The 12,213-nt window shown below is 41.5% G+C and overlaps 1 protein-coding gene across 2 annotated transcripts; it reads right to left on the bottom strand.

Moving 5' to 3' along the window:
- Positions 1 to 192: 192 nt before the first annotated feature.
- LOC117768296 (leucine-rich repeat-containing protein 43-like) lies at positions 193 to 10,594 on the bottom strand. Of its 2 annotated transcripts, none has more exons than XM_034596532.1 (14): positions 9,766 to 10,594; positions 9,383 to 9,445; positions 7,954 to 8,201; positions 7,644 to 7,856; positions 6,679 to 6,789; positions 6,366 to 6,505; positions 5,466 to 5,704; positions 5,207 to 5,370; positions 2,682 to 2,838; positions 2,141 to 2,280; positions 1,964 to 2,064; positions 1,353 to 1,571; positions 825 to 927; positions 193 to 550 (listed from the first exon to the last, which is right to left on the bottom strand). In XM_034596532.1, the coding sequence occupies exons 3-14, from the start codon at positions 8,041 to 8,043 to the stop codon at positions 458 to 460; spliced, it is 1,770 nt and encodes a 589-aa protein (XP_034452423.1). In that variant the 5' UTR covers positions 8,044 to 8,201; positions 9,383 to 9,445; positions 9,766 to 10,594; the 3' UTR covers positions 193 to 457. The 2 variants fall into 2 exon arrangements, with proteins under 2 accessions (XP_034452423.1, XP_034452422.1); XM_034596531.1 differs by having other exon boundaries at positions 1,975 to 2,064.
- Between the last annotated feature and the right edge of the window lie 1,619 nt (positions 10,595 to 12,213).

The following is a 12,213-nucleotide window of genomic DNA, read 5'->3' as shown; positions in this document are numbered from 1 at the left end:
ATTGTGAGCTGATCTGTGCTGATGCAACTATAACACCTGTTTATCACTTATTTTTAACATTTTCCCAGAGAATAACTAATGGGTCTTGACGAAAACGAATCGGACATATTTCAGGGTGGGTGCCCCTTGGTAAAATTGAAGGGGACTGTTGTGAGGTATACGAGTAGAGCCATTCTAGTTTGTATATTCCAAACACAGTGAAATCAGATTGTGTGGATGCTCCTTTACCTTTCAGTTTTAGGCTAAATCATATGTATTTGCTTTCAATGAAGAGCTTAAGAAGACCAACCCATACACAAAGGTCTTAGGAGGACAACGACTGCAGCCCATTGTCAAATAGAACAGATTTAATATGGAATTCAATTCAACCCTCCGGTCCCTGCGCTTTTGGGGTTTTGCTTTGTGTGCAGGAGTCCGCGAGCTTCAGACTCAGACTCCCATTTCTCCAGCTCCACACTCAGCTCCACGGTCGCTGGCTGCAGGCGGACGCACACGGAGCTGCAGGCAGGGACCACGTCGGCCTCACGCTCCCTCCCGGCCTTTCCTTTACCTGCACAGCAACACACACAAAAAGGATTCAGGAGGTGAAGCAGACTGGAATAAAAACAGTTAAATGACCCAGGAAATAATGACTTTTGATTTGTCTCACATTTGTACCTTCTTCTCAATAATAAGAAGATATAAACCTTGTGTTATTTAATAAGGCCGACAATAGAATAACATCAGCTCTGATTCTTTAAGTGGTGAGATCTGGTGCTTTTTCATACATCTTTTATTGTTTTTTATTTAAAAATGAATCTTATCTAGAGGATTATGTACTCAACCTTTTGAAGATGCCGTGTTCTTCTGTGCTGTTCCACTGCCTCCTCTCCTCTTTGAGTCATTGTCCTCTTTCTTCTTTTCCTCTTTGAGTTTCTTTTCCAGATCCTACAGATGAGTGACAAACACAGCACACATGATGTCAGTCTCTGTGTCGGTTTAGAATCCTGTTAGCAGTTTGTTGTTGTCGTCGTTGGCAAGATTACACAAAAACTACCGAACCAATTTCCACCAAACTCAGTGAAAGGGATGAGGCCTGGGCCTGGAAAGGGCCTGTTGAATTTAGGTGTGGATGTGGATTAAAGGGCAGGCCAAGATTCTTCCCCCCACTTTCTTTACCTGTGTTTTATGATGAATACATTAGGTGAGCTCATCAGACCACTTCTTTTTTTCTGTTATATTTTTTCTAGAAGGAGATAATCATGTGTAGGATGGTTTGGCCTTGGCAGAGGTGTGTGCTCTAATACTTTCTGTTCCTTTCATAGACAGCTCTCTGTGTTACGTCATAAGTCCTATTTTACATGTAAACTTGCCTTTTCACATGTTGGTGTAGCTTCAACCACAGACTCTGCGTGCAGGGCACCGAGGTCACAGAGGACGTCGACCTTTCGATCTCCTCTGACCAGACTTTGCAGGGGGACGTGGACGGAGACGAGGCTTCTCCTGACGGGGGCGTCCTGGACCAGCTCCGATACTGACTTCCTCTTCTTGTCTTTAGACTTGTCTTTGGTGGAACCAGATTTGATTGGGGACTGACGCAGATACAAAAGATATGTGTCATCAATACGTTTGGATATAGTCTGAATTTATCACACACACACACACACACCACATGTAAAACAGTCAAATCAATCAATAGCACTAATATCAAAGCATTAGATGTAATGACTGTGGTCTTACTGTATGTTTTTGACCACATTTACTTCGGAACTTTACACATAATAATGAACATCATAATCATAATAATTAATAATAATAATAGTGCTTCTCAGGAAGATACAAAAAAACTCTAAAGAAAAAAAAAACATATTGGTTGCCATAGTATCAGATTTCTATGTGTCTGTTCACAGTGTCTGTTTGAGACTTATCATCAGGTCCATCAGCTCATGAATCTTTTATTTGTGATTCAGTAGAAAAACTAAACGTTGATCTCACTTCTCTCTCTTTCCCGCCTTTCTTCTCTTTGACAGGTCGGCCCGGTTTGGCCACTGCAACATCTTCAGAGGCCGCGGGCCATGACAGCACCTACAACATCTCATGTCAGAATAACAGCCCTGACACATTTTTTGAATCTTAATGTTTAACCCCCCAGTTTCTGAACCTTTTCTTCTTCAACCCTGAGGTAAAGTCCTCGGTTGAGGAATTTCTTCAAGCCTCCCAGGTCCCTGCCCATGTGAACGTGCGTGTCACTGAAGTCCATGTGCTCTGACCAGGTCAGCTTTGACGTGCTGTGTCTCGACACTGTGGAAGAGGAAAAACGTTCAAATATACGAGGAAAAACGTTTGCACGCAATACTGCACATATACAAAATGGAAAGTTACAAATGATAAAGCTGATAAGTGATCAGTGTAGTCATCAGGTTCAGGGTGGGTACAATTCTCCGCCGGATGTTCTGACTGTCTTTGAAGTTGTCAATTCTGTGTAAACTGATAAGAACAAAGTTACCATCCCAGTTACACGAATACGTGACCAAGTTAGATGAACCCAAACCTCATTCTGAAAACTTACAATTCTTTCTCTCCACCCTTCCTGATGACAAGCTCTGATCTGCTTCAGCTGTATTGGTGTTTGCGGTTGTGCAGTGAATAATTCGTCCGTGGGTCTGAAAGCTGCGCAGGTCAAATGAGGCAGGCGTTATTACCAGGTGCAATATCGCAGCAGGCCTCCTCAGGATTCAACTCTCCAGTGTCTGGTGCAGACTTCTCTCTTTCACAATTCTTATCTGATTGTGGGTCAGCGTCAATGGAGTCGTCCTCTGTCACGTGCTCTGTGTCACATTTAGACTCACTGGCAACTTTCTGTAAATTAAACCATGTAAAAAGAACAGATGTTTATTTCTGGGTATTTTAACTTCATTCCACTTCAAGTTCATTCCAAATCTAAACTCCACATTTTTCATATTCTACAGTGTTTTTAATGTTCACTGGAAGATCACATTTTAAACTAGAAATATTGCACAACGGTTTAGTGCCGCCACGAACCAGTGATGTTTCTGTCTGAATACAGTGGGGCAAAAAAGTATTTAGTCAGCCACCAATTGTGCAAGTTCTCCCACTTAAAAAGATGAGAGATGCCTGTAATTTTCATCATAGGTACACTTCAACTATGAGAGACAGAATGGGGGGAAAGAATCCAGGAAATCACATTGTAGGATTTTTAATGAATTAATTGGTAAATTCCTCGGTAAAATAAGTATTTGGTCACCTACAAACAAGCAAGATTTGTGGCTCTCACAGACCTGTAACTTCTTCAAGAGGCTCCTCTGTCCTCCACTCGTTACCTGTATTAATGGCACCTGTTTGAACTCGTTATCAGTATAAAAGACACCTGTCCACAACCTCAAACAGTCACAATCCAAACTCCACTATGGCCAAGACCAAAGAGCTGGCAAAGGACATCAGTAACACACTACGCCGCCAGGGACTCAAATCCTGCAGTGCCAGACGTGTCCCCCTGCTTAAGCCAGTACATGTCCAGGCCCGTCTGAAGTTTGCTAGAGAGCATTTGGATGATCCAGAAGAGGATTGGGAGAATGTCATATGGTCAGATGAAACCAAAATAGAACTTTTTGGTAAAAACTCAACTCGTCGTGTTTGGAGGAGAAAGAATGCCGAGTTGCATCCAAAGAACACCATACCTACTGTGAAGCATGGGGGTGGAAACATCATGCTTTGGGGCTGTTTTTCTGCAAGGGGACCAGGACGACTGATCCGTGTAAAGGAAAGAATGAATGGGGCCATGTATCGTGAGATTTTGAGTGAAAACCTCCTTCCATCAGCAAGGGCATTGAAGATGAAACGTGGCTGGGTCTTTCAGCATGACAATGATCCCAAACACACCGCCTGGGCAACGAAGGAGTGGCTTCATAAGAAGCATTTCAAGGTCCTGGAGTGGCCTAGCCAGTCTCCAGATCTCAACCCCATAGAAAATCTGTGGAGGGAGTTGAAAGTCTGTGTTGCCCAGCGACAGCCCCAAAACATCACTGCTCTAGAGGAGATCTGCATGGAGGAATGGGCCAAAATACCAGCAACAGTGTGTGAAAAGCTTGTGAAGACTTACAGAAAACGTTTGACCTCTGTCATTGCCAACAAAGGGTATATAACAAAGTATTGAGATGAACTTTTGTTATTGACCAAATACTTATTTTCCACCATAATTTGCAAATAAATTCTTTAAAAATCCTACAATGTGATTTCCTGGATTTTCTTTCCTCATTTTGTCTCTCATAGTTGAAGTGTACCTATGATGAAAATTACAGGCCTCTCTCATCTTTTTAAGTGGGAGAACTTGCACAATTGGTGGCTGACTAAATACTTTTTTGCCCCACTGTATATGGCAAATATATATGGCACTTACATGTAGCACTTTGTAGTTTGGCTTTCTTGAAGCAAATTGTACTCACTTGATTCTTGTTGTTCTGGGTTTGTACCCTCATGGTTGAATGCACTTATTGTAAGTCGCTTTGGATAAAAGCGTCAGCTAAATGTAATGTAATGTAAGGAATTGTCCAAAATTTGAAGAAAGTCCCTGAAGGCAGACTTGAGATACGTTCAAGAGGCCCAAACCGTGTTTGGTGAGGACCTTTGACCAAATTCTGATCAGGTCATCCTTGATTCCAAGTGAATGTTTGTGCCACATAATGAAATTCCCTGATTAGATTTCAGTCAAAGTGACCTCATATGAGTCTGGAAGAAAAGAGATGTATGTAGACTGAAGTGCACCGGTTGGTGGAGGCATAGAACTGCAGGGTGGTAATTCTTTTTCCAATTTATCTGAAAGCCTTACACACGTTCCCATGTATTCACTGAGAGAGGAGTGAGTTGATGTTATTGTTCTTCTCCAAAGAAATGAATTGCCAACACGTGGTACTAATGGAAGTGTTTGTTTTTTTTTACCCTTTACTTGCTGAAGGATTCTTTGGCAAAGAGTGAAATTCACACTTAAAAAAACTGTATCCTTGGAAGTTCGAACTCTGCTGCTTTTTTTTGCTTAAGGGAGGGATGTCTGCAAACCCCGTATAGACAAATGGATCAGTTATAACAAGTAATAAATGACTAATGAAATGTACATGGCATGTGAACATCAAGACATACAAAAGTGAAACTATAACATGCAGCCTGTGAATACTGAGAGAGACTAAGAGGCCGTGTAGGCAGCATACGTCACCAGGTCAACAGGGGTTTGATCAGTAAGGAACTCGTATGTAATAAAATAGCTGTAGGTGACAACAGGGAAGTCAGGAGCGTTTTCATCCACACTCATCAGTGGGTCTGGGATTCCCTTCACTCTGCCCACTCTCACTGTGACCGAGGCCTGGTCCACAGTCACATCTGTTCACAAGGAAATGAGCCAGACATAAACTGTAAGTAGCTGTTTACCGGGGAATCTAAAAAAGAAACAGGAGCCCATGTGAACAGCGACTCACCACTCAGCTTGGCCAGGCCCTTAAAGCGATGTCTTTCCTCAGGGGTGATCCATGAGTCGTCCAGACACGAGAGCTGTGGCAGAGTGTCCACAGTGAGGCCCGGGTACGAGAGCGCGAGGGTGAAGGGGTTTCCCTCCAGCACCAGCGTCTTGAGGCAGGGGAGCGTGGTCAGGGCGCTCAGCAGGGCCCTCTGGTCCTCAAACTCACAGTCACCGAGGTCCAGACACACCAGCTGTGGCCTGGAGGTCAGAGACAGGCACCGTCTTTACTGTGTGTGTGTGTGTGTGTGTGTGTGTGTGTGTGTGTGTGTGTGTGTGTGTGTGTGTGTGTGTGTGTGTGTGTGTGTGTGTGTGTGTGTGTGTAAACACCACAGAGTCATTGACGACTAGTTGGTTGACATTAAATTAATTGGTAGTTCCGATAAATCAAAAGCTTCTCCACATACCAGTGATAGTAAACTTAATATTCTTGGTTCTTTATATAATTATATATTTGGAAATATAAACTGACTACAACTGACTGACTGACTAAATAAATATGATATAAATAATGAGTTGCATGAATTTACTGCTGAGTTCATTCATTCATTCATCGCTCACATTTACTATGTGATGTTTTTTATGAATCTCGTGACTGTTTTTTATTAATTTATTTGTATTGTGTTGTTTTGTTGTTGCGTGTGTTTAATTGTTTGTTGCTGATTGTGAATGTTTATGGTTCTCACACCTCTCTTGGAAAAGAGATCTTGATCTCAATGTGACCGCCTGATAAAAAAAAAAAAAAAATTAGTTAAGTGCCTCAGTTAGGCATTGATGAACGCGCGTAGCGGTATTTTCATTTGACCTACTTTTGGTTTATCTCTCAAAAACCATCTTAGTTCCCGTATGTGAGTTTGCTAACCAGTGTCTTCCAGAAAGATCAGCGGTGTCTTGACAGGAACCGAGACGGTTTGAGCCGAGGCCGAGGTACCACAGGTGGGGGAGGGTGCAACTGGTGAGACTGTTCAGAGCAGACAGCCGGTTAGCACGTAGCTCCAAAACCTGTGAGAGAAAACAACCAAACATTTCATCATCACTACTTCACAACGATTTCAGACATTAACCACAGTCATGATTCTGTTTCTAATGACCATTGATTGACTTCTGCAGCAGAGACTTCATGTCATCTGATAAGCTGCAGAGAGCGTCGACACAGCTGCAGGACTGCGACTCACCTTTAAAGTGCAGGGAAGGTTGTCTGCAGGGATTTCTGAGATTCTGTTGGCACTCAGCACCAGCTCCTCCAGCTTTGAGAACTTCAACAGGCCGCCATCGACGACTGACACCTGCAGCACGAGTTTGTTCATTGTGTCAAAGCATTAAGAATGAATAACCTTTGCCCTCTGGGTTTTGAAGTAGATGGATGGAATCAGGTAGTTGCACAGAGCCCCTCAGCCACCAGGGGACCCACAGACAAGATGAAAATGTGATCTCCCAATAATATTTTAAGCGCTTGACCTTACTCTGTGTAAATGTATGGAGGGATTTAGCACCTCATAAAAATGTTTGCACCTAAATGTACATTTTGGTATTTTAGAGGATGCATTAACTAACAATTTGGGGTCATCTTAGCCAGATGTTTGGGTTTAGGAGCTGTTTTGAGATTGTTATAAACACCATTGGCGTCCTGGAAGAGCAAAGAAAAGCCTCCAGGTGTGAATAAGAACTGTCTGTTTATATATGTTTCTGTAATATTACTACTGTGACATTTTGTTCATGTTCCACAAGTTTCCACTATTCATCTGTGCATATTTCTGTCAGTATTAGGAGCACATTGAACAGATTGTAGTACCAAAGTGATAGTTACTGAGTAGACGCTCTACTTTTATCGGAATCCCCTTCAAAGTAGAAACTTTGGCTTGCCATGAGATTTTGGAGGGGGTATATCAAATCATGGGTTTGGGGATGAGGCAAGAATGTCAGTGTATATTAAAGTAATAAAATACTTTTTATTAATCTTTTAATGAGTCAATAGGATTTTCAAGAATGACTGAATGTAAAAAAGTCTTATTCATGTTTTAACAGTTTTTCTCAAATCCTGTGATAGTGCTTGAGGCCTGGTCAGATGAGAACAGGACAATGAACTGAATAAGAATGAATGAAATTTTGGGTTTAACTGTAAAAATCAACAGTTACTTACATCCTCGTCCACGATGCGTAGCGTAGTAAAGTACTTGTGAATGAAGTTGGTGTGGAGGCGTTCAGGTGAGAGCACGGCCAGTTTTCTCAGGGTCAGAGCTTGAGGGCTCCATGATGCATCGTGCCACCATGGAGAGTGAGGACAGATCAGCAGATCCAGGAGAGAGTCTGTCTCCTCTGTCTCTGTCTCCACTGCACCGTCCACCGTCTTCCTCTGACAACACAATCACCACGTCCATTGATATCTAAAATAAAACGCATGCTGCTGTGATAAATAGACATGCAACCAGGTTCCAACTGAAGAAACTCACCAAGCTGCCACGTCCACAGGGAAAGTCAGTGAGACACAGCTGGCGGATGTGCTTCTCTATCACAGCAGAGAGTGTGTGTGGACTCATCATCAGCAGTTGTTCGTCCCAGTATCTGCAGTACAGTGTCTGCGGATGGGTTCGGTTTGTCTTTCAGGAAAAAATGGGCCCCAGTGTTTGTGTGCTAATGGTTGTTGGTTGCCTGGTAACAGCTGTGGCCCACACCACTGCGTCCAGTCAGGCCTCAGTGTCTGCGCAGGTGAAAAACTTGTTCTGCTCCAGGGTTGTATTACACATGAAATATCTGCTCATTGTCTATCAGCATTAGACATTTTAAAGTATTTAAGATGACAAAAAGTAAATTAAAATGCTATAAATGTGAGGTTTAGTCAAAATATCATTTAAACTATTTCTACATGGCCAAAGATTTTTAATTTGACACCATCCACATTTTTTGTGACTTTAGCCTAATTTCACTCAGTATTCCATTAATTATTCTATCTTATTAACTACTTTTGTTATTTTTACATTGTTATTGTTAATATGAGTCTTTGATTGTGTTTAATGTTGTAGATGTGCTTTAGAAACATGTGAATACCAATTGAATCGCGTTTGCTCTGCAATGGCATTATTTCTGCTGTGGAAAAAATAAACGTACACTTTGTTTTTTAAAGGTGTCCAACTGAACCCATTTAAGTAGCTGGCACCCTATCCAATGCTATGCTATGCTATATGCCATAACATCAATTATTTTTCAGACAATGTAATAAACAAGCTCAAGAGTCTTGGGCTTTAAGCCCACATTTGTGCTTTGAGCTAAGTGCTAACATCACCAGGCCAGCATGCTCATCGTGATGCTAACATGTGGATATAGTGTTTACCATGTTTACTATATCAGTATTTGCATGTTAGCAGGTTAACACTTGCGAATCACCAAAGTACGAAAATTCATGCTGAAGGAGACATGTTGGAATCAAACGTGATGTCACTCCACCAAATAGTTGTCAAGATATTTTCCTTAAAAACCACAATTGTCAATCCATTGAATAGTTGAGACCTTTCAGTTCGGATGGAAGTGATGATCTTTGTTTAGGGGTTTGGACCCAAATAAAGCCACATTGATGTAACATTATTTTAAATACTAGAAAGGCTCATGCCTCTGCCAAGGCCCACAGTCCTCCAATCAAGCTGCACCAAATTTCACACACTCATAGATATCAGTCCCGTAAATATGCCAGATTTTGTTTTGATATAGAAAAATGCCTTATTTTCAATGTTAAGGAAGTGAAAAGATAATTCCTGGATCTGCACCAAAATGTAATGGGTTCTTCTCTAACCCATACCACATCCTTCCTCTCAGTTTCATAGAAATCACCTTAGTTATTTTTGTGTAATCAATCTTGTTCACAATCAAACAAACGTACAAACACACCAACAAACCACAGTAGTGCTACTTGACAGAGACAATCCGGGCATCATCAGTGTCTTCACAGGTCTTTGGAAACTGCAGAAGAAATACAGGAAATAGACAAAACCAGAGTTTTAATCTAAACACAATAGTGTAGGATTTGAGCAGGCTGCAGAGAAGCAATGTATTTTCAACATCTCATTTTAGAAAACATAGGCTGACTGACAGTGTTACCAAAGATTTCCTTGACTCACAAAGCGGGAAGTCACAAAGTGTAAAAGAGGAAAGTAAAATGATTCTGAAAGAAACAGAGTTGAGTGACATCCACCTTGAGGGTTTAACATAAGAGAGAACATGTGCTCTTTAAAAGTTTGACTGCATCATAACAATAATAATTTCCAGGACACCTCTGTATCTCAGGTTGTGTGGGTTGAACATTCTGGGGCAAATGACGCTTTACGGACACATCACACATCATATCAGATAAGACTGTGACAGTTTGCCCCACCTTCCCACATCAAACCTCTGTGGTGAACAGTGACTTACGATTGCAAAATAGAAATAATTACAACATGATTCCTTTGGATGATAATGCCACTCAGGCGTCATCTAACACCAGGTGGCATGCAACAAAAAAATCCCGTGTTTGGCTATATAAGCACAGTGAGTTAACGAAGGGGCACTGACTTAACAAAATCACACCATGTCTTTTGCTAAAGGTAAGCTGGTTTAACATCAATGCTAAATCGTTTAGGTTAGTTTTATTTTCTGGAGGGTAAGACATTTTTGAGGGATTGCAAATAAGAGTTTATGGAAAAGATTGAAACGTGAACATGTTTCTGCAGCTTGTTTGTCTGTGGCGACTCCGTGGGACTAAGATGTCCGGAGGAAAGCTGCCTCTTTTATTCTGTCTCAGTGTAATCTGGAGTTTTGACTCGATGATACTTATTCCACTTATTTGTTGAAGATTCCTGTTAAATCACTATGCAGATGATGACGCCGTCATATTTTTGTGCATTTTTCTTGCAGAGCTCCTGTTTTCCTGCATCGTCATGATGCACGTCTCCTTTGTGGTAATGCAACCGCTTGACAGGGCACTTTGTGAAAAGTTGGAGAACATAAGCTTACCTCTTGGTAATCTTCGTTTGGCCGAAGACGAGTATGTAAGTAAACACATCATACTTGGGTTCATCAAATTTGCAGTGCAGTGTAGGGGGCTCGGACGTTGAATAACCTAATCTTGTTTTCACAATTTTTTTAAATTCCATTTCATATGATGTGTATTCAGTGGTAAAATCAGTTATTGTGACATAACTTAAAGGTCAAAGCTTTTTGAATATTTAATATAGTATAATGTAAATTGTATTATACAAAATGCAATATTATGTTAACAAGCTTGATGCGTATTAGATTTACAGTAAATGTGTGAATGATCAATCACTAAAGCTACTTTCGGACATGCAATGAATTCCAGATAATCTCCATGTGAGAACACAGCAGGAGACGTGTTGATGACAGGCTAAAAAACGAAAAGAAAACAAATATCTCAGGATGACAATATCGTGCCATACACGTAGAAGTCATGACGTGCTGTAAACAGAAACTTGTGATCTCAGCTGTGGAATTTAAATATTCCATCCTGCCTCTTCCTGCTGCACCAGCCCTCACCTGAGCGCTTCAGAGATTACTGTGTTGTTGTGAATGCATCAGAGTTCTTCTGCATTGTTCATGTGTGAACGGCAAACTGCGGAGAAAGTCCAGACGCAATTCTCCAGAGTTCATGTCTGAAAATATCAGCTGCACCAAGGCAGTGGGGGCCCCCAAATTAAATTCAGCTTGGGGCCCCATTAAAGCATTGGCTGCCCCTAATGCTCTGCACTCTCAACTCTGTCATGCTGACTGTCGCTTCCTCTGCAGATCGAAGCAATATTAAACGGGGTTCCACCGATCGTATACACGTCAAACACTTTGGAGCTCTCTGATGGAATAACGTTTGGAAGCACCAGAGAAGAAATTCAGGCCTCCATCTGTGCCATCATCGACTACCTGGGAAACCACCTGCCAAATATCACCACAAATCTGACTAAGCAGTTCAAGTCTATCAACCATAACGTCCACGTATTTGTTCAGCAGTTCAAACCCGCTGTAAAAGCCGCTGTAAAAGCCGCTGTAAAAGCCGATGAAAAGGTGGAAGAATGCACAAAAAGAGAAATAAAGATTCCAGATGTTTACGCTAGGAAAGTAATGGGTCTCAGCATCCTGTACTCTTCCATGCGATGGGTGGAGCATTTCAGAAACTGTTCAAGGGACAACTGTTTTTTAATTTAAAGATTTCTATATCTATTATATGCTATTTATTTTATTTATAATAAAGGATTGTCTTCCATATTTTCTTCTCAAACCCTCAAGTTGTGACTGCAGATTATGCCTCAGTGTGTGTGTGTGTGTGTGTGCGCGCTCTTTCACGTCACTGATAGTCCTCATCTTCCTGTGCCTGGTCATTGCACAAGCAGCCTACGGACCTGTCGGGGCCTTAACATCCTCCAGTGGAGAGCGGCAAACTCTTTATTGACAGTTATCGCTTTGATTTTCAATGAAGTACTCTGCATCTTTTGGAGGAATAATTGCAGTTTACAGTTATTCAGTTTAGGCACCATCAGAAGGATGGTGTGTCTTTAGTTAAAGCCTGATACAGGTTTTATTAAAACGACCACCTTCCACTTTGTAGAGCATTGGTAAACTGTAGGGAGATACTTAGAGTCAGAGTATTTAATGGGACAAGGAACAAGTGGCTAACTCAAAATATTCACTTAGGGAATCCTGATGAATACTATGATATGAAATAGTCAATCACT

The sequence above is a fragment of the Hippoglossus hippoglossus genome, chromosome 9, assembly GCF_009819705.1.
Source record: "Hippoglossus hippoglossus isolate fHipHip1 chromosome 9, fHipHip1.pri, whole genome shotgun sequence".
In the NCBI taxonomy this organism is placed as follows: Eukaryota; Metazoa; Chordata; class Actinopteri; order Pleuronectiformes; family Pleuronectidae; genus Hippoglossus; species Hippoglossus hippoglossus.
The sequence above is the reverse complement of the archived record's forward strand: the minus strand, read 5'-3'. Positions and strand labels throughout refer to the sequence as shown.